Genomic DNA, 24,062 nt, shown 5'->3' with positions numbered 1-24,062 from the left:
TCACCTCTGAAACACTACAGTAAAAAATCCTTACAGTTTATAGGCACAGCAATTTGGGTAATTGTTTTATAAGGTGGCAAAGTGTTACTTGACTTTCGAGGCAGCAGTTTTCCAAACACTTGGTGGAAGGATGAATTAAACACTGACATGCCAGAATCAAAACAGGATTTGTTTCGGCAGAGTTTTTGTCTTCAGAGTTTCTTCCAGAGCTCTGTGGGAGCTGCTCCCATTGATTCACTGCAATTACACTTTGTGTTTTCCTTCCTAATGACAATTTCTGTTTTCATGCTGTGCAGGTTTGAAATCAGCAGCCTTTCTGCCATCACATCACTCTGTGTTCATTGAGATCACTGGGATTTTTTGACAGACACACCAGTTGTGGGGACAAAGGCATTTTAGGGGGATCTCCTGGTGGTCTGGCGGACTGACTCCGTACCCCAGGATCGTCCCCAGCCTTGGCTGATTTCAGGGGGCACGTGGAGCTGCTCTGTGCAGCTCCAGCCTCTCCAGGTGGTGGTGGCAGTGTCAAAGGGAGCTCAGAACTTCCAGTTCTGCACCAATTCCCACCGATGTCCCTGGGAACACAGGTGACCCTGGGACCTGTGTTGCACTTAGTTCACAAACCGCTTCAACCTCCAATTTTGGGTCAAGGACTCACAGATAAGGCACATTTTCCTCTCCCACCAATAAACTTAAGCTCTACTCTTTTTATCCCCTTGAACTTTTAGTTTCCTCACTGTCCTAACTAAAACGATAACAAAAATCACCTCAGCCTCCCCCTTGGCTTGGGGGTATTAAACCTTATTCCTTGCAGAGAGAGTTTTACATCTACTTTTAGCTGCCGAGGGGAAAATGTGGCTCCACATCCCCAAAATTGTGCCTGTGTTTGTTGAGGCCAGCAGCTGGTGGGGTGTGGGGTTTTGTGCTGAGAGGCCAGGGCTGGGCTGGCCCTGCTGGTGACAAAGCTCCTGCCTGGCTGAGCCCCCACTTGATCTGGAAATTGTGTTTTCTGCAAACCAAACAGACCAGAGAAAGTACATCTGCTGCTTGTTTATTGATTTAGGGCTCTTCCTGCCTGTTTCTGGGAAAGAAAAAAAAATGAATAAAAGGCCACCTTCATTATTTCACTTTTAATTTCCTTTCTCCAAAGTAAGCAGAGCAAAATTAGATTTAGGCTGATGCATATTCCACAAATAAATTACATGGAACTAGAGTGGTTAAATGAACTTTGCTTGGGGATTATTGGAAAGATAAATATTTAAACACTGAACTTGAGGTAAGTCATGTTTATGCAACATCTGGGGTTTTTTTGTCACTGCTTCTCCGCCCCCTCTTTTTTTTTTTTTTTCCCTATTGTGGCTTTTCTAGTCAGCTCAACCCCGAGGACATGAAAGCAGGGTGAATACCACCTTCAGAAAACTCTCTTTCTGTATTGTTGCCAGCAGAGGGGTTTTTTTGACTTTTTTTTGCAGATAATCTTTGCCTGGTTCTATTTTTATAGAAGTCTTTGATTATATTTCACACTGTCTCACTTAAAAGAATTCAAAGTAAATTTAGAATAATTCAAATTATATCTCTTGGGAAAAAAAAACAGCTTGTATTGTAATTGTTCAAAAATATTTAAATTGCAGTACAACCTATAAACCATTGAGCACCATAGTGTGTGAAGCTGAAATGTGAAGGTTTTATTTTAAATTAATAGACTTAGAATTGCAGGATGACACTCTATTAACCAGACTTAGAAACTCCAGAAAATTTCTGCAGTAGGAGAGGTTAGGTATCTCCACTCCATATGGAAAAATGCAAACAATCCAGATGGGGACTGTGCTGGTTGATTCTGTAGCCACCTACTGGGTCACTGAATTACCTGCACCACAGATTAGCCAGGGTGATATTGGAGGTATTGTGGAATTCTATCAAACTAGAACATTCCTTCCTACAGTAAAAACAAGCTAAGCACAGTTCTGAAATCTTTAAGTGGCCAGATACTGAAGATTGATACAATAAAGTATTTGCCTCTTAAGCTCATAGTACAAAAAAATCCTACATTTTAAAAGTTGATGCAGATGAAACGCTAAGAAACCATAATTAATAATAATTATCCTTGCTGTTGTGACATCAATAAGGGAATAAGGAACTGGCTTTTTAGATTTTCATGCTGATCTGGAAGTGACATTTATCCTCCCTGGGTAAAATTTGAATTTTCCCTGCTGTTATTTTGATTAATGGCATTGGATTGGCCAATGTCAGTGTGTTCCTCAGCTGTTTGCATATGTGTTCCCACAACGAGCCAGGAGTGTTTCCAGTTGCTACCAATATTTATTACCAATCCAATCATATTCGTATATGATGATACATTTTGAAAATTTTATTCCACATTTGCCAAATATTCTGGTTTCTGTCTAATTAATAACAGTAGTTTATTGCATTGCTATCTAAGTTAGAACTCCTGGTAATCCTATTTTATTCTGCTGTGTTTTGTGGATATTATATGTGTGTGGAAGGGCTCATGCGGTGCAGACCCTTCCATCTCTCACATTTATGAACTTGGCAGATTTCTCAATTTCTCTGGATTCTCTTTGGGCTTTTCCCCTCAGTTCTTAATTGGCAGAATTAAATTTCTGAATTTTTAGAATGTAGAATTTTTAGAATGTTTAGAATTTGTCAAATTTTTACTTTCCTGATTTTAAGAAAGCTTTCAAAAAATCCACAATATTTTTGCAAAATGGTCTTTTCCCCTCAGTGATGCTTTCCAAAGCAAATAGCTTTTATAGAAGTAATTATAATATAAATTATAATTATCAGTAATTATAATGCAGATTCAAGGGAAATCCATGGAGCTGGTAAATTTTCACTGTCACTATCACACTTGTATCATATATAATGTTCACCAAATGCAGGAATAGTCTGAGGAGTGCCTGTTCTGTCAAAATGATCAGAAAAGGGCAGACTGGGAAATGGGATGGGAGGATTCAGGTCAGGTTTGCTTTGATTTCCATGGGACATTTCAGGTTTCATTGGCAGAACAACCCCCTGGCCATGGGTTGGTGCTGCACCATGGCAGAGGGAAAACTGGCATAATTAAAATCAGAGCAGCAATAAAGGAAAAGCTGCTCAAACCCCAAAATAACAACTGCTGAATTTCATGAACCTGTCCCAGGGACAGCTACAAACAAGAGAAGTGCTGGGATCACTGAATTTTCCCTGCCTGGTTTTTCCTCTCTGAACTTTGAGCTGCAGCATCCAGAGCCTCTTCCCTCAGTCTGTGCTGGGATGTGGCGGAGCACGTGGAATCTCAGGATCAGGGCCCAGAGAAAATGATGCTACTGCATTTTTCTGAGGGAGAAAGCACTTTTTTTTCCTTTTTTCTTTCTGTTTTTTTTTTTTTTCTTTCTTTTTTTTTTTTTTTCTTTTAATGTGAGTTGTGTTGGTTGCTGTGGCCCACAGAGGATTCCACAGCTTTGGGATCACAGGAAGATCCGTGGCCCTGGTAATTACAGGAGTGCCATGTGCCATGTGCTCAGAGCTCTGCAGCATTTCCATTGCAAACCCCCCTGCAGTGGTTTGCAGCTCAGACACAGAAATGTGCTGCTGCCCTGATGAATCTCCAGTCTGGCAATGATTTGTTCCTCTCCTATTCCCAAGAACTGAAAAAAGAGCCTGGTTTAAAACCTGAAAGTGATGCACCAGTGACTGGATGTTGACTAAGCAGGAACTTGGGTTGCTGCAGTTAACAAGAACTTCATTCCTAAATTCCTGTAGGAGTGACCTTTACTGTGTAATGCAAGTGCTTCTGGGTATTCTGAAACTGATCAGTGTCTCATAAAACCTCTAACAATTCTTAGTTTATGTTCCAGAGCATCAGCTTTGCCTCTGGCTGTACTTATTGTGCTGGGATGTGGCACTAAAGGAAGGGTGTGGAGCCTGTTACACTGTCCTGCTGCTGCCCACTTTAATTACACATTGAATGTGTTCAGCTTTTTTATTTCTAGTTATAAACCTCTTCTATGAAATGAGGTTTGGGCTTGAGTGATAGAGGTTCAATAGATGCAAATTTCCAGTGGAAAAAAAGCAGTGCCAACCATGGCCATGACTGGATGACTGGGAGATCTCAAACTTTTTCAAGTGAATGATGGAAGTGAAAGTGGTCACTTTTTGAGAGACAGAAGCATTCCCATTTCATTGGATAAAGTGTTTTCATATGCTTCTGTATATTTGATTTCCTACTCAGTGGTTGGATTATTCCAAATTATTCCCTGCATTCTGGGCAGAAGCTGGAGCCTTCCCTAGAAAACCCGAGTGTTCTATATCACAAGCTAGGATCTGCCTTTAAAGCAAGTTTTTGTGAATTAGACATCACTGCTTTCATAAGTGGCCAGATAATGTATTTACAGCCCTGCTGAATAGTGGAAATGAAGGGGAAAGGTGGTTAATTTGGCATCATTGCTGATTGAAGCCTTGGAGAGTGTGAGTTTGTGGGTCAGAAAACACAGAAGCTCAACTTAAAAGAGGAAACAGCAGGAATTCAGTTTAAAAAGTGAAGTTAAAAGACATACAAAAAAAGTTAAGATCAAGAAAAGCGGAGAACACCAACTGGTTGTATTGGGAATAACACTGTCCTCAGAAAATACACCCAGCAAGTCACCAGAGCACAGAGGATGAATAGTTTGAGGCTCCACATGGCCAGAACAGCTTTGGCCACATTATGATCATGCTTCAAGAATTTCCCTAGATGATGCTGTTTAATCACTGGGCTCGTGGTCACTTTCTTCTCTAATGTTCCTGTTTTGTTTCCCCCCAGCTCACAATGCCAACCTTTCCTGTTGTTGTGAAGATTGGACATGCTCACTCAGGCATGGGAAAGGTGCAGATGCTACTTGTTGCATGTTGGGAGCCTGGGGTTTGTCCCTTACCTGTGCATGCTCGTTCCTTCCCTGAGATTTACCTTTGATCTACCCAGACTGTCTCGGATCCCCCCTTGCAAATCTCTGCCTGTCCATGCTAAGAAAGCATCTCTCTCTAGGAAAATTAAACATGCCCAAAGTATTTTTACAACGAGGCCTCTGCAGTTTGAGAGTTGCCCTGTGTGGGATGTGCTTTGAACTGTGCTGAGATGCTTTCTGGAAGCAAAACCTTGTTTATTAATGTATTGTCTGCACTGAAACTCTTCAAGAGTCAAGGTCTGTTGCACAATCCAACTTTTTGGAGCTGGGAGTGTGGGAAGGTTTTGCCTTGGTCCTTTGTTGGTTTCAGCTTGATACTGAATGTTGATTTCCTATCTTGATGTGTTGTCTGTGATTGTTTCATACCTCTGTATAACTGCTGCTTTCTTTCTCCAAAGTAATTGCATTTCAGTGGTGAGTACAGATGTTTTGGTGTCACTTATCTCACAGTGCAGGGCCAATGGGAGAGCATTTAAATCCCATTTTCACTGCTATCAGTGACAACTTCTAGTCCTTGCAGGGTAACTTCACTCACTGAAAACACTTCTGTGCTAGAAGTGGTTAGCTTTTAAAACAGTTAATCAGAGAATAGTTACATTTATCATCCTGAATCTTCAAAGCTCCATGAACAGAATATTTGCCACTACTTTGAGATAGAAAACTGATTTAATTACAGCTTGTACTGTATGTTAATTTTTGCCTATGACTGTTTTGCTTTGTTTCATATTTAGTAAATCATTGGAAGTCCAGCAGCCAATTTAATTGAGGGCAGACTGAACCACTAATTAAACTGCACTTTCTGTGGATTGCATATGTGAAGTGTTAGAATGTTTATGCTGTACTTTGGATATTTGCCTCTCATTTAGAGAAAAGGGAAAATAATGCACAGGAATGTTCCTCATATCAAATGTCTAGAAATGATTTTTTGTTTTAGCTATGAAATATTTAACCCTCCAAGATTAAATGCAATCAGAGAGCAAAGGAAGGTTCCCCTGGAAGCCCAGCCCTCCCAGAGGGCACTGCTGGCAGCAGCATTTCCAGAGGTCCCAGTTAGACCCACACAGGCCAGACAGCCTTCAGAAAATCAAGTTGAAACCAGAACTCATGTCTGGTTTGTGGCTCTCAAATGGCAAATTATTCTGTATCTTTCTCCATCTGAGAGCTAGGGGTGAATACTTTGGCTTCAGGGTTTATCTCCACCAAATTCCATTTCTTGTGGCACCTCCCAGCCGTGGCCCTCGGGTTTTCCAGTCCCAGGAGAAGGAGAAGTAACCAGGATGCTGGGCTTGCAAAGAGCTGCAAACTCCTCCTGTTGGACACCCTGGGAAATCCTGACCCTGCCTGCTCCTCAGCACTCTGAAACGCCCTTTGGATCAGAGCCCAGCTTTCCTGTTTCCCACCTGCCCAAGGCTTCTCTCCCGAGCCCCTTTCACTGCTGCTTGCCCAGCACTGAGATCCCCACAGGGATTGCCCTCCCTGTCCAGAGGTGATGTCTCTGTCCTCCCTCTGCCCTCCAAAATCTCCTTCTCCTCTCCCCTAGATCAGCATCCCCCACCTGTCCATCCCTGCCTTCCTTCAAGGTGTAAAAGCTGATGGTTTTAGTGTCACTCAGCACCTCAGCAGAGCGCTCCACACCTGGGAAATCCCACCCCTGCGAAGCCTAGCTCCTTCAGGGCAGAGGGGAAAATGTGAATAATGGAAAATGAGAATAATGGGAAAATGAGAATAAAATCTGCTGCTGGAGCCAGCCCTCTGTGCTCCTGTGTGCTCCCGCCCTCCCCAGGATATCGGGACCCTTCAGCTCCTCCCTCATGGGAAAAGCTGATGGCATGATGTGAAAATTCTGGTGGGCTCCATATATATTCAGTTACCAGAGCAATTTACAGAACCAACAAGAATCTACATTGGAATTGCATGTCACACCTTAAAAAAAAAAGTATAATTTGAGCCCTGCAGATCTATAATTGACTAACAAAAAAAAAAAAAAAAAAACAACAACAAAAAAAAACAACAACAACAACAAAAAAAAAAACCAAAATAAAGTTCCAGTGCCTGCAAATTGCTTTCTCCAAATGAGCAGGTAATATTTTGCCTAGAAAAAATAGCTATTTTAAAGCAGGAATGTTATAGAATCTAGAAATCAGATTAAATATCAGATTTTTTTTAATGTTGTCAAAACCATGCTTCTCACAAATGCCGTTTGCAACCAAATTCCACATTTTATTCCTAATTACTCTTTTCTTCTTTTGTCTGTGCTGTGTTCTTGTGGCTTGATGGCTCCAGATCAAGGTAGACAACCACTACGATTTTCAGGACATAGCCAGCGTGGTAGCACTCACTCAGACCTACGCCACCACTGAGCCCTTCATAGACTCCAAATATGACATCAGGATCCAAAAAATAGGCAGTAACTACAAGGCATACATGTGAGCCAAATCCTTATGTTCTTTCCTGCTTTTGTTTCAAAATTGATAAGCACCAGTGAGATTAAAGGGTGTTGGATGAGTCTCTGAGATGGTGCCTCCCTTGTCACACTGTCTGAAAAGAGTACTTTAAACTCTCTGGATTTATCAAAACTCTTTTTATCGGTTGATTGTGGCTGGGAGGAGGATGATGAGACACCAGGTGAGCCTGCCAGAGGGGTTTTGCTGCTAACTTGTGTTCATTATTTTCATTTAAAGAAAGGAGCAGTTGGAAGAGGCTTTGTTTTCACAGAGGACTTGTTAGTTCAGATTTCTTCGTACTTTTTCATCAATTTAAGGACAATTTTTCTTCAAATTTTTCTTCTCCCCTCTGATGATAAGTTGGATGGCATTCATTCACACAAAGAAACCTGAACTGTCACACTTTAATGGAACAAAGTCCTCTCCTTTCAACATAACCTATCAAAGAAACAATCCAGTTGTGCAGTGACCTTCACAGAGCTCATGGAAACCTCTTCTCATGGTAGAGCCCAGGTGTTTAAAGGCCATGGCTAAAGGAGAGGCTCGGGGGATGTTTCAGCTTCACAGAGGACATTAAACTGGAGCAGCACTCTGAGTTCTGATGCAGCAGTTGAGCTCTGGTACCTGTGTTTATGCAGATTTTTACTCTCTTTCAATTTTCAGGCAGTGTAATCTGACAAACACTCCTTTCATTTCTCACTTTGTGACAAGTTGGATCATCTCATGCCTTTGTTCCCTCAAAGGAACCATCCTGAGGGATGGAATTTACCATCCTGAGGCAGGGAATATGTACCAGAACGTGGATAAAAATACACAGTTTCATATCCACATCCAAACCCAGGGATATTTCTCAAGGAACTCCTGAACATTGGAGGGATCAGTGAATCCCGGTAAATCATTCATAAGGTACAGTCAGGTTCTTTATCAGTAAAGAATTGCAAGCAAACCACCAATACTGAGACCAGCTGAAGCTGGGGTTGGGTTAAAGCACATCTATAAAATGTTTTATAATTTAAAAGATAGGTTGATGTTAAGAATCAAATAATTTAGAACAGCCATGAGGAAATAGAAGCTTTGGTCCAGGGTAGGAGAAGGGGAAGATTTTCTCTCCTTAGGTTGATATTGGAAGGCCACACGCTCTGGAGTTCTCACCCAGACATTGCTAGCACTGAAGGGGCACTTGGGAAAGAACATCCAAGGTCTGGCCTTCCCACAGCAGCTCAGAAATCACTGCTCCCTCACACGTGAGGGGCTCAGGAAAGCACGGATCTGGTGGAAGCACAGTTCCCACGGGTCAGACCCACCCTCAGCGTGGACACCCAGTCCTTCTGAACCCAGAATCTGCTGAGCACCGCAAAATCAGCGTGTTGGAAATCTGAGTTGTACAGTGACCATGGCAGGAAACTCAAAAAGCTCACAAGGATGCAGAGGTTTCTGGAATATTCTGTTATGCGGTGGTTTTGGTGATACAGGACTGTGATTTAAGCTCCCTGTGGAACTCAGGTGTGCCCCCCACCTCTCCCTACAGGCTTGAGAACCTTAAGCAGATGCTACAGCTTTTATCCCCGAGCTCTCCCAGGAGGGTTCATCCCAGTTCTGCTCGTTTGTCTCACGCTGCTGCTCCAGACCTGGCTTTCCCTGGCTTTCCCCCCTCTCTGAGGACACCCATCCTGCTTTTCTGGCAGCACCACCAGTGGCCCCTCTCCCCTCCTGTCTGGGCCGTGCCTTGCTCCAGTCCTGCTGGTTGTCCGGACTGCTCCAACCTTCCTGTCCCTCAGTCCTCACCCCTCATGCCAGAGGTGTTCCCAATGCCCAGGATGTCCCTCAGCCCTTGGATTCTCCTCAGTGCCATTCCCCAGGCGTGCTCTGGCCCTGCTCCCAGTCCCAGCCCTCTTCTCCCCACGGACCTTTCCCTGCCGCTCTGCAGGGCTGGATGGGCCTCTTCTCTCTTCTTCCCTCTCGTCTCTCTTTTCCTCTCTTTTCTCTCCTGGCAGTGCTTTGACAGGCAGATTCCTTGTGCTGTGCTGCCCATCTTTCCCCTTCCCAAATAAACAGAGCTGATTTTCCCCACTTTTACAGCTCCCAAGGGCAGAGTTTAGGGATAAGGCCCAGCTCGTGATGGCTCCAATACGTGGCCAGGTACCAGATGCAATATTGGGCTTATCCCCTGTGATAGAAATTGGACCACAGCATTTTGTAGAAGACAGTCCCACTTTTTTTTTTTTCCTTTGACTTGAACTTTAAATGCTGTTCAGCATCAGGAATAATTTTGGAAGAGTCAGCCATGGTTAATTTATCATACTGAAACATAAATGTTTCTTCTCTGCAGAAGAAGCAGTTGGCCTAAGGGACAGCAAAAATAAGTTAAAATGACAGCCTGTTCCTCCTACCTTTTTATTTATTTTTAAATTTCTACTCAGAAACTCTGGGTTCATCCAAATGCTAAAAGCCTAGCGATCATTTTTTTCTCCAGATTCTTTCATCCACTTAAATCACACACCAAAATGAAATACGGATTCATTATTACAAAGCAGCATGGAAAGGAGAAGATTTACCAAACGTCTGAAGAATTTTTCATGTGCACATGCATATACATGATGTCAGTAGAATATTGTTCTACAGCTGGTTCTCATTTTGCTCTGTGACACAGGAACAGAGCACTTAGAGAGCCACCACAAAAAATACCAGCTGAACATTTGTTTTTGTAGTTTAAAGAGAGTTATTAAGAGCCTCAGTTTTATAATTCTGTGGGAAATTGTGGTTTAAGTGGATCCATGAGTCACCAAACACCGGTGCTTATCGTCTGTCAGTAGAGATTATGGCCAAAAAACGTAGGATTGGATCCCTCTAAACACCACAGCCCCTCCGGAGGCTGTGTGACACACACTTATCTGCCCTGGGCACCCGGGCAGCATTCAGCTGACTTCAAGGAAATCCAGTTTAAAAGGGTCACACACCATGTAGAAAAACAGAAATACAAAAGCTCTGTATCTAAATCTCCCCTCCAAAAGCAGGACTGTGAGTCCAGGGCTTAAAGTTCTTTGATCAAAAGGTCAATAAACCAATAGTAAAGCACATCAAGCAAAGGAATAGTGCTGGAGGATCAAACCACAGAGCAGGCTGCCTACCCAAGAATAGTAGGCAGACATTTCTACATATTTTTCTGATGACAAGTCCCTGTCCCAGCAATTTGGATTGGATACTGCAAATGCTACTAAATAAAGCAGGAAGGTGTTGGAAAAGGGGAAGCTCAAGTTACTATGAATTGTTTAGCAATTCTAGAACAGTTCTTCCTTCTTGCAAAGACCAAATCGAGTGCAAACATGTTAAGCCTAAGTGTAAAGCACTTAAAGGTGTAGGAGCTGTTTTATTTATTGTTCAGTGTTTGGTTAAAGAGGAGGAAATAATGATGTGAAAGACTCTTGGCAATTATCAGAAGTGAAGAAGGGTGGGAAACCTACATGTTTCATATATATAATTACAGAAATCATCTCTAGGGCTTAGGGTGTCTGGGTGGGTAGTTTTGGATCAGTTCACCATGATCTCTTGTTCTGGAGTTTATCTGTGTCAAACCCACAATCTCCTGAGATCCCACCAGTTAATTCTGTGTCCACAGCATTCCCCAGCCCTCCTCTGACCCCTGCAGCATCCTCACAGCCAGCCAAGCATCCATTTGGAGACTTCTGCAGGAGCTTTTCCCAGTGTGGAGGGAAAATGGGGCTTCAATCTGGCCATCTTTGCCTCTCTAGTCAGTGGTGCTGGGATTCCATCACTGCAGCTGAGCATTTTGAGTTAAATACTGGCTAAAAGCCTTCGGGATATCTATTTCCTCTGATTTGGTCACATCTTCCTTCCTAAAATACACCTAGAAGAGTGCATCCTGATGAATTCTCATGAGAAGTCTGCAAGGGGATTGAACTGTGATTTGTGAGATTTTCTCTCTGATGCCAGATGTCTGTATGGAGTAGTAATGAGCCTAAAATTATTCATTTTTAAGCAGGCACATGTATATAAACACCACCTTAAAAAAATTGAGCAGAAATCACAACACAACCTCTTTTCTGGACAAGGTTTCCTTAGACACAACACTCAACAAGAACCTTCCCTTCTCTTCCCTTCCCTTCCCTTCCCTTCCCTTCCCTTCCCTTCCCTTCCCTTCCCTTCCCTTCCCTTCCCTTCCCTTCCCTTCCCTTCCCTTCCCTTCCCTTCCCTTCCCTTCCCTTCCCTTCCCTTCCCTTCCCTTCCCTTCCCTTCCCTTCCCTTCCCTTCCCTTCCCTTCCCTTCCCTTCCCTTCCCTTCCCTTCCCTTCCCTTCCCTTCCCTTCCCTTCCCTTCCCTTCCCTTCCCTTCCCTTCCCTTCCCTTCCCTTCCCTTCCCTTCCCTTCCCTTCCCTTCCCTTCCCTTCCCTTCCCTTCTCTCTTTTCTCCCCATTATACAGGACATGCCATCACAGAAGAACTTTATGCTTTAAATTTTATGAGGGTCCCAGAGAAAAGTTAACATTCCCCCACAATTGCTACTGACCCTCATAATTGACTTAATGGAAAATGGAGAGAAAGCTCTGGCTGCTGCCTGATACACTTTTAATGCATTGCAGATGTTCCCTTGATTTTACTAACTGGAAACACTTCATAACTTGTATCCATAGCCTGTTCCCAGCACAGCATTTAGCTTTCACAAAGCAGCAATCTTCTCAGCCCTGGGAGCAGTCCTAAGGTCTGCAGAGGGAAAAAAAAAAAACCTTTACATGTTTTTTTTTTTCTTTCTTAGAGGTTAAATAGAAGAAGGTGAATTGACACAGAGTGTTTAGGTTATATCAGTAAATAGCAAAGAGTGAACACTAGAGGAGAAACCAAAATCCAGCTCCAAAACATCTGAAATCACTTCAGAGGTGTTAGGAACATAAATATGTTGCTTTTTTGAGTGTTGGGACACAGTGGGGTGGGTTTGAAAGGAGAAGCTGAAGCTTCTTGACATTTACCTTTGCAGTACCAGTGCGTTAGAGATAATTCAGTACCTTTGTAGCTGGCACCAGCTCATTTGTAACACTGCCCCTTCATCAAAGCAGGCTGGGTTTTTAGAAAAAAAACTTAAATAAATAAGTGGGGAGCAGAAATTTCCCAGCCATTCTTTGTACCTCCGGTACAAAGCGTATTCCTGACAATGCTCTTACAACCCCTCACGGTTCAGATGTTCTGTTACAAGCTGCCAGCTGGGGAAAAGGTGTCAGTGCTGCTGCTGCACTCACGGGAAAAGCAGAGGCATTTGATAATGGGAATGTGAAACCACTGGCTGCCTTTGTAATGTTTTCCCCCTTTCAGGAGAACTTCCATATCTGGGAACTGGAAGACAAACACGGGCTCTGCCATGCTGGAACAAATTGCTATGTCAGATAAGTAAGTGGAGTCTCGTGTAAAAGGTAATTAAAAAATTAACAGTTTTATTTGAAGTGGATTTTTAAGGAATCCCATTGTTGGTACATGATTCACAGTAAGTGCATGCATTGTGTTCATTTGGGGAAGAAGGAATCTCTCAGTTAGGGGAAAGAACAGAGCCAGGAGTTCCACGTGGCTTCAGAGTTACCTTCCCACACTCACAGCCTTGGGTGTTACGTGAGCCCTCGGGTTCCTACATCCACCTCTGCTCCTAGAACATGTCTGGAATTCCCTTCAGAAAACTGAATTTCACAGATTAACCTGTCAGTCATTTCTCCTGGTTCATCTGCCCTCTCTTACCCACCAGTCTCACACCTCTTTTAAACTTTCCTCCTTCTACATCCTACCATCCTGCTACATAGCCAAGCAGTCCAGTCTGCCCTTTGCCTATTTAAATCCCATTTCTCCTTTCTACTTTCAATCCCAAATTCCTTACTTTTCATTTTATAAATTTCCACTGAAGTGCACTGTGAGGCTTTTTCCCCTGTTGCTGGGATACACTGAAGCTTTATTTCCCCTGTGCCATCATTCCAGCTCTGTACTTTGGTTTGCTGTGCTTTTCCTTTTCTTTCCCATTCTTATCCTGGATAATTCCTCCAGTCCAGTTGAAAACATTCATGCAGCATCACTTTGAAGCTCAGAACTCTTTTCTCAATCCCCCTCATTTGCTCCACAACACATAAACCTCTTTTCCCTGCAAAACAAAATCTCTGAGGCTTTTGAATGTCTATAGATTTTCTGTTGTTCAGCTTCTCCAAAGGCTGCCACCAGTGGAAGCTGAAATAAAGTCTGTACAACGAAAGTGTAATTTAAAAGGTGTTTTAAAGTTCAACAGTAGTCCTGGTTTGTGGAGTTGTTTGTTTGGGTTTTTTTTTAAAGCCTGGAACCTACAACTTGGTGCCTCTTACGAGCTGAGGGAGACACAGGAGCAGAACCATTGCCTGCCCTGCAAAGGTGAAAACAAGAAAGACGGGAATTCCAGCTCCCTGCTGTCCAACCCCTGTCTAGACTGTGTCCTCACTGATCTCCCCTCTGGGGATGGACTGCAGCCACATTATTTTCTCTTTCTCATTCCCTCCCACCTCCCTCTAGAAAGTGAGGTTATGTCTTTCCTGGGAGGGAGAGGCAGAGTGAGCTCTGGGCTGTGTAATTACAGCCCGTGGGCTGTGTGGAACACACAAACTCCAGTTGTGCCCCCAGGAAAGCAGTGCCAGAGGATGGGAAATGCTCCCCTTGCCCTGCTCCTGCTGGAAATGCTGGAAATGCTCTCTGGCTCTGCTCCTGCTCCTGTTTTTCAGTGGAAGTCAGAGCAGAATAGGGATTTTCCCATGAACACACCGGCCAACAAAACAAATCTTCCTTCATGCTGGCGAGGCCAAAAGCATGGGAATGGTGGATGTGTGCCCCTGAGAGAAAGGGGTGTGTGGCACAGCCCTGCTCCTGTGGCAGTGCCCATGGGGTGCTCACAGCAGAGCAGGGCACACAGGAGGAAAAGAGACTTTTCTGAAGGGCTGCAGCAGGTTCACAGCACAGCAAAACCCATCAGATCTGCTGAATTTTGGTTTCAATACACCCATGGATGGGGAGGAAGTGCCTTGAAAGCACTGCCTGGTGGGCATTGCTGGCTGCACACAAATCTCAGCGTAGAAATTCAAAGAAAGAAGAGTACCAGGAAGGGAGAGTGAGAGGCAGAGGAGCAGCACATTTCAGGGTCACAGTTCCTCATTTACCCCTGTTCCAGAGCTCCTGCTGCCCAGAGAGCTGTGCCAGCTGTGCCCACCTCACCTGGCACACCTGGGATTGCCCCTGGGAGCAATCCTTTATCCTTTATCCTTTATCCTTTATCCTTTATCCTTTATCCTTTATCCTTTATTCTTTATTGCTGCTGCTCCCACTGGCTCTGGGAAAAGAGCACCCATGACCTTCTGTCAAACCTACTGTGCAAGCCTTGGGTTTCAAACACTCCAGGCTGCTCCATCCAAAACCTCTCTTTCCAAATGGATTTTTCCAGCTCTGTGTTTGTTGGCAGAAGATGGGCTATTAAATATACTTTCACAAATCTGATTGATGTTGCAGTGTTTTAGAGAAAATGTTTTGTTTCCATTTCAAGTCCAGATATTTACTGTTCAAGACAAGTTTTGTTGTCCTTGTGACTTTCTAAGATGCACAATACTTTACAGCCAAAAAAAAAAAAAAAAAAAAAAAAGTTATTTATAAGCAAGTGCATGCAAGAAGTCCAGTTCCAGTCAGCCAGTGCATCTACAGATGTTGAAATTGTCAGGCATCCAAAAAACCCTCTTATATTGGACAAAAACCATGTTTCTCACAGGAAAAAAAATTATTTTCATTGCTAAGATATTACCATCAGGATCTTTTCAAATCAATTTCTTTGTATTCTGCTTAAAAGAAAAAACTTTTCCATTGGAACAGATTTGATACAAGAAAATACAAAGAATGTCACTTAATAAGTTTACTTGGAAAGGATGCTGTTACTGAAGATATTTATACATGAATCAGACTCTCAGCCCAGCAAGGAATTTCCTTTGATCCCACAATGAAATCAAATGCTTTGTTTATTACAGCAGGGGCTTTTTTCAGTGGAAAATACTATGAGGTGGCAAATCCATCATCAGGGCTCCAGGGCTGGAGCAGGAGAGGGGCTGGAAGAGGAAATAGCTCTGCTTTAGACTCAAGTGTGAGCCAAGGAAAGAGGAAAATTCATCATAAATGAATGCTTTAGAAATGGGGTTTCTTAGCAAATCATGCCCTTCAGTTGGTGACATCACCCTGCATCATTCCAGGATCATTTCCTCCCTGCCCAGCCCTGCTGGGAGTCACTGAACATTCCCAGTGCCTTTGCTGTCCTTGCCTTTGGGCTCTCAGAGCTTGTGCTACAGGATTCAGAGGAATTGTCTCACTCTTCTTCTGAATAAATCCCTCCTCATCCCCTTGTTGGTCAGGTAATCTCTCTATTCATGGAGAAAAAAGGAAGATAAATCATATTGCTACTTGTAGGATGGGGAAAGAATCCATACTCAGTCTCTTACCATGACATTACAAAATAAACTGAAGAATTTTTGTGCCCAACTCTGCATAAAATAGCCTTTTTAGGAGTTGTAGAATTCCTTGGAATTATTAAAATTCCACTTGAGTTTTGCTGTAGTTGTCTGTAACCCTACATGAAGAACATAATTCTTGTCTGCATGCTCCACAACCCACATAATGTCATATTTTTTGGTCCTTCTGCATCACCTGAAAGGTTTTCCTGCCTGGATTTCTCCTTCTGCTCAGTGCTGTAGGAATAAAACCAGCCTGGCTCCTTTAGAAAGCAGTTGGGCCATGATCTAGGATAAAGCTTCTCACTCATTTTCCTGATACAGGAACCAGACCCATCCAATGTAGCGAAAATTCTGAATTTAGGGGGAATATAATGTTAAATACATTATTAAGTGAGCCTCTAGAAAATCAAGAGCCTGATGAGACACTCACAGAGCAAATTATTTTTGTGAAACAGGTACAAGCTTTGGGTTGACACCTGTTCTGAAATATTTGGTGGTTTGGACATCTGTGCTGTTAAAGCTGTACATGGGAAGGATGGAAAAGATTATATTTTTGAGGTAAGAAATCTTGCTTTTTTTAATATTTGCCTTTGCATATTAAAAACAGCCAAGGAAAGAACCTTTCTGATAGCTGGGCATTGCCTTATTTGTGTTTCAGTCGAGGTTGTGTATTTTTGAGCACCGTTTCAATGATGATACAAAGCCACAGGTCCAAATTAGTGGCAAAACTTGCTGGAAAATGTAACCCTATGGATGGGAATGTCTTTTGGTGTTGGAGGAAATGTACACAAACTGCAAAACAAAGCCAAATGTGGATGGCACATTTTGCCAACCCTGAAGATTTCTTTCCTGAGCAGCCTTACCAGCTTTTCCAGGAAGGTTTATAGATAGCACCATCCCAAGGGAACCCCAACAAAATTATACCTTGCCCTGGAAAGGGAGATTAAAGATGAAGTGGGAACAACTTTACTTTTTTTTTTTTTGTAGCCTAAATATTGCCCTGAAGATCTGAATCCTCATGAATCAGAAGTTTCTACTGTAGATAATTTTGAAAAGTTGAAGTTTTTCATTTCCTTTGAGTTTTTTTTATGGAGAGATGTCATAAAACAAGTTATCATCACTTTCCTATCACAATTTCTTCAGCATCTTCCACGATCCTAGAATTTTATTCAGGAGGTGGGCAAGGATGTCCAGAATCTCCTCACTCCAAAAGAAGTTGAGAAAGCAAAAGGGAAAAGTATTTTTAAAAATTAAATAACCACTGCAAATTCTGTAATGGACTGAGACTGCCTCACTTCCTGCTTCTCAACAAATCTCCTGATTTTCCATGCCACAGTCAGCCATAATTTCTAAACCCCAGAATTCTAAGAGCTGCAGGATCCATCGGGAGCTGGGTTTGCAGAGCATTTTAATCAGGGTGCAGAATAGACCTCGCAATTAAAAATTAAAAAAAAAGGGTGGATGGAAGCATGATAATTCCTGCTGTTGTCTGGAATCAGCTGAATTGTCCTGGAGATGGGAATGCTCATCAGCAAGGATGTTTAGAATCTGTAAAAGACATTGAAATGTGGGGCTGTTTGCAAAATTCACATCCACCAGAACATCTGGAAAAATTATGTTATCAACCGTTATTACACTACAATTTTAGCAGAATTCTGGGCTACAATGAGGAGTGGAAAGCAGCATGGGAAAATAAATGTTATTAAGTCTGGCACGTGTATGGTGCACTCGAGGGAGCTGAGCAGGACAGACAGTCCAGAAACCCTGGGCTGCAGCTCCATCCTGGGAGCTGTGCCCTTGTGTTTCCATGGGGATGCCACACCTAAAACAAGGAAAAAAAGAGGAAAAAACAAGGAAGAAATGAGGGAAAAGGGGGGTTTGGTTACCACTGGCACCTTAATCCTGCAGAGCTCACCTGACAAAGAACACAGAGATTCCCTAATGGGTGAAATAACACTGGCAGATTTGTTCTTCCTGATTTTCACATTGGAACATTCAGGCAGTGCCACCTCCAGGATGAGGACACAGGTGTGTGTGTCATCCACCCTGGGAGGGAATGGGAATTAGGGGAGAATTCTACCAAAGTATTCTTCACATATCCTGACCAGTTTTGCTGAAGAGGACAAAATACTGAAGTGACATTATTATTCAAGCACAAAATCACCTGTGTTCTTCTGTGAAGTTTTGGGCTCTTCGCAGATTTTTAGGTGGGGATGTAAGAGGTAACTTTGCCTTTTAACAGAACAGGTTCTCTAAACCTGGTATATTTCCCTGGAAAAAAACCTGCATCCTCCAGAGGAACACAGTGGTTCTTCCTGCCTGCCACTGCCCTGCTCCAAGGAACTGGCTCCAAGCTCCTCCTAGGGAGGAACGAACTAATTAAAGGATGGCTCAGCTAAGCAGAGAGGCTGTCAGGTTGATCAGGATGAGGGCCAAGTTGTGATTCTGTGCAACAGCCTCATCTCTTCATTTGGTGTCTGTTCTTTCCCCCTCAATGGGAATTCTCAGCTGCCAAGCATCAGACAAGCTGTCGAAACAGGATTTTTATTAACACATCACTGCAACATGCAGATATTTAACTGCCCCCCTTCTTCCTGATGCGACATCAAATCAAGGTCCATTAAACTTTTAACTTCTTAAATATAAGGACATTTTCCCTTTTTAAATCAACACTTCTGAGGTTTCAATACTAGAAGGAGTAGAGCATTGTTTATTTCTGAATATTATTTTTCCTGTTTCATTCTTGGAAAAGCAAAGCTCTGGGAAACTAAATAAAAGTTCAGAGTGTGGTGATGAGAGCAGTAAAAGAGAACAAATGTAAGAGAGTCCTTCAGAGTGGCCTCCCAGGAGTCCCCAAATTTTGTTTTAGATTAAATGGGCTCCTGCAGGTGTCTTTTTCCCACTTGCTTCATTTTGCCCTGAGCTGAATTAAAATTAGCTCCCAAGTGGTGTTTTTGACTTAGAAAGGATTTCAGGAAGAAAGCTTTCCCTGAAAACCAACGCCCGAAATGAAGAAACAGTGTTTGTGCACAATTGTATGGAAAGTTCTGCTCTTGGCCTCGAATTCTTCAGAAGCTCAGCTACTTCTCCTGTCCTCCCATCCGGGACAGAATATGCTCTGCTCAGGGAGGGATCTAAATCCAGCTGTAATTGCTGATAAACTCAGAAGTCTCTCAGCATTTCTGCTCTGGAACATTGCTGTACTCACCGACCAAAGGGAATGGTTTTGCCCAGTTCTCACCCTGCCAAGCATGGACCTTCAAAATTACCCAGAATTACTTCTCCCTTCCACTGCACTTACCACTTATCCTGTTTTCTCCTGGAATTCCTGGGCTTTTCCCTCAGGAGATCCATCTATCCCGCCAGACTCCCTGGGCACTGCTGAGTGACGGCCCTCTGGCTCTGTCGTGTTCCTCTTGTATTTCAGCATCCTGGGAAACGCCTTTTTCCCACTTTATCCACAGGATTCTTTACCTTTGCCCTTCCTTTAACCTCCCCAGCTCTGCCTTTCCCAGTCCTTCCCGAATCTCTGCCCAGCACATCCCAGTCCTTGGGATGAGCAGCAGAGCTGGGTGTGGGTGGTGGCAGTGGGAATTTCTCCCTCAGACACCATGATCCCTTTGCAATTACTGATACCTTATAATTGCTCTGGCTCCTTTAGAAATCCCATCCCATTTCCCTTCCTAATTACAGAAATTCTCTTCTTTGTGTTGCCAGTCTCAGTTTTGTACCCCAAATTTTAGCTGTTCACCTTTCCCACTAATATATACAGTCAGTCTTTGGGTGATAAGAGAAATCCATCCCAAAGAACTGGCTACTGAAATGAAAGTGCATTGATATAAAAATGCAAGTTCACAGTGATATGAATTAAGTGACTGTAATTCATAGTGACCCATGTTTTACTGGCATCTGCAAAAGGAATGTATTTGATTTTATAAATTACAGATGTCCTTTTTTTTTTTTTTTTTTTTTTTTTTTTGTGAAATCCTCTTAGTGGCAAACTCCAATATTTTAAATAGCTGAACTATATGCTGAACTAAAAACTGACTGGGTTTAAATGGGATTTTAAATCTAGCACAGGCTGTAAATAGACTATTTATAAACAGGGAGCTTTGTGTATATTTAAACTTTGTCAAATCTTCTGAAGGGGGGGAAATGCCAGCCTGACATTCCTGTAGTCACTCACAGGATTTAAAAGCTGTTGGTGTTGCCCAAAATATTCTTAAGATACATTTATAAAAAATAAAAATATAAAACGGTTGTCATTAACTCTTGTACTAGGAATGAAAATTGACTGGATTCTCTGAAAGGAAAAGAAAATACAGCAAAAATCATCATGAAAGCATCCATTTGGATCTCAGCTGCTCTGCCAGGGAGTGGCAGAGGTGCTCTCTTGCCACATCTTTGGCCAACAATATTTGTGCCTCTGTGGCAACAAACCCAAGGATTTTAACAAGGTCAAAACCTGTCCAAGTGATAAGAGATTGATAAGGGCAAATGGCTCTGTTTTTAGTGCCAAATCTGTTTGAATCTGCCTCAATTTGTGGCTATACCAGAAAATTCTGCATTCAAGGAGTGTAAGAACTTCTCTACTGGAGTGAACACACCGATCTGACACCTCAAGGCTCCTTATTTTCACTTTTCCCACCAGTTCTGCTACACACCATGGCAGTACCTCCCAAAGGAAGCTGATGTGTGAACTTGCAGCTGTAGAAGTACTTGAGAGCCAAAATTCAGTCCAAACCCAATTCTCCAGATCTTAATCCTGCCTAATCCTTTGGCAGGACCTTATTGGAGGCAATTTATTTCACAGTCATTCCAAGTAATTGTTATAATGCAAGTGCATGGTAAACAAAGGGAGGGGTTTTTTGCATGCTTGTGAAACTTTTAACTGAAGTTGGGTAAGAGGGGGGTTCATCTACACCCTATGGTGCACGTTTTTAAAAATAGCTCTCATTAAAATGGATTTTTTAGAGCCCAAACATCACTCCTGCTCTGAAAATCAAGTGGTTTGCAGTGAAGAACCAAACATCCGATGCCCTTCACACCACAACATTCTCTATTCAGTCATTATTAACACTTCACAGTCCTGGCACTTTGGGTCCCTCCAGCACCATGCACATTCCTCTCACAAGAAACAGCTCAGGAAATAAGGAAGTGGATCTTTAATGTGTTTATACAATTTTTAAAATAGCAGTAATGAGCAGAAATGAAAATTAAAGAGCCACACAACCTGCAAGGCTACATTTTACCCCTTCAGAAATATCAACTCTTATGGGTTGATCTTCTCTCAGTTAATGGAAAACATTGGCATGTTCCACTCAAAACTATGACTGTAAAAAAAGATGGTAAACTTTAAAGAACCTTTCAGTGTACTTATTAAACATCTCTTCAGTGCTGTTGGTGTGGCCCTAGAGAAGAAAACCAGTCATTCATTTCTAAGGAAACATTTGTTCTGGAGTCCAATTATTGCTGCATTGTTGACTCTGGGGTTATTTTCAAGCCTTTTGGCTGCGAGGAAGCTCAGAGACCTCCTAGATCTGAAATTCCCAGCACAAGCATTCCCAGCATTTTGGTTGCCAACACACATTGCCAGTGAATCTTGTAAATGAACAAACAGAAGAATCATAGAAATGATTTGGGACTTCAGGGTAATCCCATTATTGGAACAAAATAGCCTTTCACTCAGGAAGAATTTCTATAGCTCTCACCATAGTTTGAAAAGCTCAAGGTTTATATTATTTATGAATAATAAATGCAGCTCCTTCCCAACTACTGCAAGGTACAATGGTCTTTTAGATCCAAACTTCTCTTTAAATACCCAACTTCTGTGTCTAATTCATAGAAACCTTTGAAAATCTACAAGAAGGAAGGCAAAACTCTGCTCTTTATTAATAAAGGAGATGTTTTGTGGAGGTTGGGGGACTGAGAAGAGTTTTGCTGCCACTAAATCCCTTCCACCTCAGGAGGGATCCACACAGTGTGGGTGTGCTCTTGCTCTTCAGATTGATCCCTGTGCACCCCTCAGATAACAAAATTCTTCCACCCAGACCTGTGAGAAACACCAGAGTGCATCACTGCAGGTGACATGGACATGCCCTGATGCCCATGCAAAAAGAATTGCAGTTTCTCAAAAGTGAATTAAATCTTATTATTTTTCTAAGTAGGAATGCCCAGTGCCCTTGTGAGTAATAGCTGGGGTTATGTTATGCTTTTATTTCCCCTGCAACAAGCACAGATGTGGCAGAAGTGGACACACTGGAGAAATAACAAATATTCTGGAGAAATAGCAAATATTCTGGAGAAATAACAAATGCTTGAGACCCACTGAAGTGGCAGAATTCAGTATTAGTTTTATTCATCAGAATAGCTATGATAAACAACAACAGAGCACTATTAACCTGTCATGTTTAGAATGGAAATGTGCACATTTTTATCTGCTTCTCTGCCATCCTGCTTTCTCTGTAGAAATTCCTACTTATTCTTTGCAGCCACACTACTTTTTAAAAAAGGTTATCAATAATAACAAGGTGTAATTTAAAGTTTTTCATGAATCAATAAGGATCCAGCTTTCCCTAGCAAAACTCCAAACTGCTAGGAAGCTGAAGTTTAACTCTGCATTTCCCTGTGGCAAGTCAGCTCGAGAACATGGTGTGAGCCACAAAAGCAGGGGAAGGGAGGAAACCTCAGCTGAAATTCCTTCAGATCGCTGCACAGCCTGAGAAATCTCATTTTCCTTATCAGCCCTGTGCCTCCTCTTCCTGTTCCCAAAGTGTGTGCCCAGGTGTGAAGCGAAGCTTTTTCTGGAAGGTTCTTTCTCTTCCCATTTTGTGGGAGATTGGGAGGGGAAGGCACTGCAAAGTTGCCATTCTCTTGTTTATTTTCTGATGGAACACACATAATGCCTGTAATTCGTGTCCTTCTGCTAAAAGCACTGCTGTAAATACACAGCCTGCCCTCCTGCAGGGGTGAGGAGGAGTTTCCTTCCCAGCACTGATGTCCTGTTGCATTTTGCAGGTGATGGACTGTGCCATGCCCCTGATTGGGGAGCACCAGGCCGAAGACAGGCAGCACATCACCGAGTTAGTCGTAAGCAAAATGAACCAAATGTTGTCCAAAACTCCTATTCCATCTCCTCAGAGACCCACTGCCACTCAGCAGCCTCAGGTAGGATAAAATTAAATTAAAATTCAATTAAAATAGAGCATCTTGGTCTATCATTTTAAGCACAAAGTTTTCCTCCAAGAATTTGGACACCTGTGGAACCTCAAGGATTTGAGAACTTACCAACACATTTTATCAGTTTGTTGTATTTCAAAGAGATTGTCTCCAGATATAATCCAGAAGTGCAAGTATTGCTGTGTTCCTACCCATGGGTTCAGGGAATTACCAAGCTTTGTACTGCTTCCTTTCAGTCCCAGATAGAAAATGTCATGGAAATATTGAGGAGCACTGTCATAGAAAATGCTTGTCCTGAGGATGTCAAAAATAATACTGAGTAATTCTTGTTCTTGTGAGAAATTGATGGTGTTATAACCTTTTTTTTAATGTACTGCAATTCATGACAATACCTTAGAAATCTAGGAAACTTCTGAAATATGTTCAGCATAGTAGAAGGCCTGGGCCAAAGGTTGCAAATAAATGCACATTTCACTTATTTTATCTTTCATGGCCTGACAGTTAACGTGTGTGGATGAAGAATTCTGCCCCTGGCCCAGCTGGCTTCCAGGAACCACCTTTTGAGTTTCCATTTCCATGCTTTAGAAATGTGGGGCTTATTGTAGTGATCCTTTTAATAACTCTGGGGAGTGTGGTGTTTTTGTAAAAGGCTCTGAGAACAGAAAAGCTGGGAGAGGTGTGGATTTGCTGGGTGGAATTGGATGGGTAAGGAATTGGGTGGAATTAAATAGAAGCCAGTAACAAGTGCTGACCTGGAGGAGCTGTACTTAAAAGGGCCTATAAACCCCTTTTTTTACCAGGACTGAGTATCAGGGGGGTGCTTTTAAACTGAAAGATATTTAGATTAGACATCAGTTCTTTAGAATGAGGAACTAGAAGAGTTTGTGCAGAGAAGCTGTGGGTGAAATTGAGAGTCAAATCCACCCTGCCCATGACCTGTTAAGGGTTTTGGTGCTGCCCTGGACCTTCTCACTCCACGAGCATCAGCTGAACACCAGAACCA

At 42.5% G+C, this 24,062-nt stretch overlaps 1 protein-coding gene across 1 annotated transcript in view; it reads left to right on the top strand.

The window, feature by feature from the left end:
• SYN2 (synapsin II) overlaps positions 1 to 24,062 on the top strand; it is a 165,850-nt gene that overhangs the window by 120,658 nt on the left and 21,130 nt on the right. Inside the window, exons 6-10 of the mRNA XM_068201492.1 lie at positions 4,802 to 4,864; positions 7,227 to 7,369; positions 12,708 to 12,782; positions 16,336 to 16,438; positions 22,898 to 23,047. Coding sequence (XP_068057593.1) covers positions 4,802 to 4,864; positions 7,227 to 7,369; positions 12,708 to 12,782; positions 16,336 to 16,438; positions 22,898 to 23,047 — 534 coding nt within the window. The remainder of the gene's footprint in view (positions 1 to 4,801; positions 4,865 to 7,226; positions 7,370 to 12,707; positions 12,783 to 16,335; positions 16,439 to 22,897; positions 23,048 to 24,062) is intronic.

The sequence above is a fragment of the Anomalospiza imberbis genome, chromosome 11 (assembly GCF_031753505.1).
Source record: "Anomalospiza imberbis isolate Cuckoo-Finch-1a 21T00152 chromosome 11, ASM3175350v1, whole genome shotgun sequence".
Classification (NCBI taxonomy): Eukaryota; Metazoa; Chordata; class Aves; order Passeriformes; family Viduidae; genus Anomalospiza; species Anomalospiza imberbis.
The sequence above is the reverse complement of the archived record's forward strand: the minus strand, read 5'-3'. Positions and strand labels throughout refer to the sequence as shown.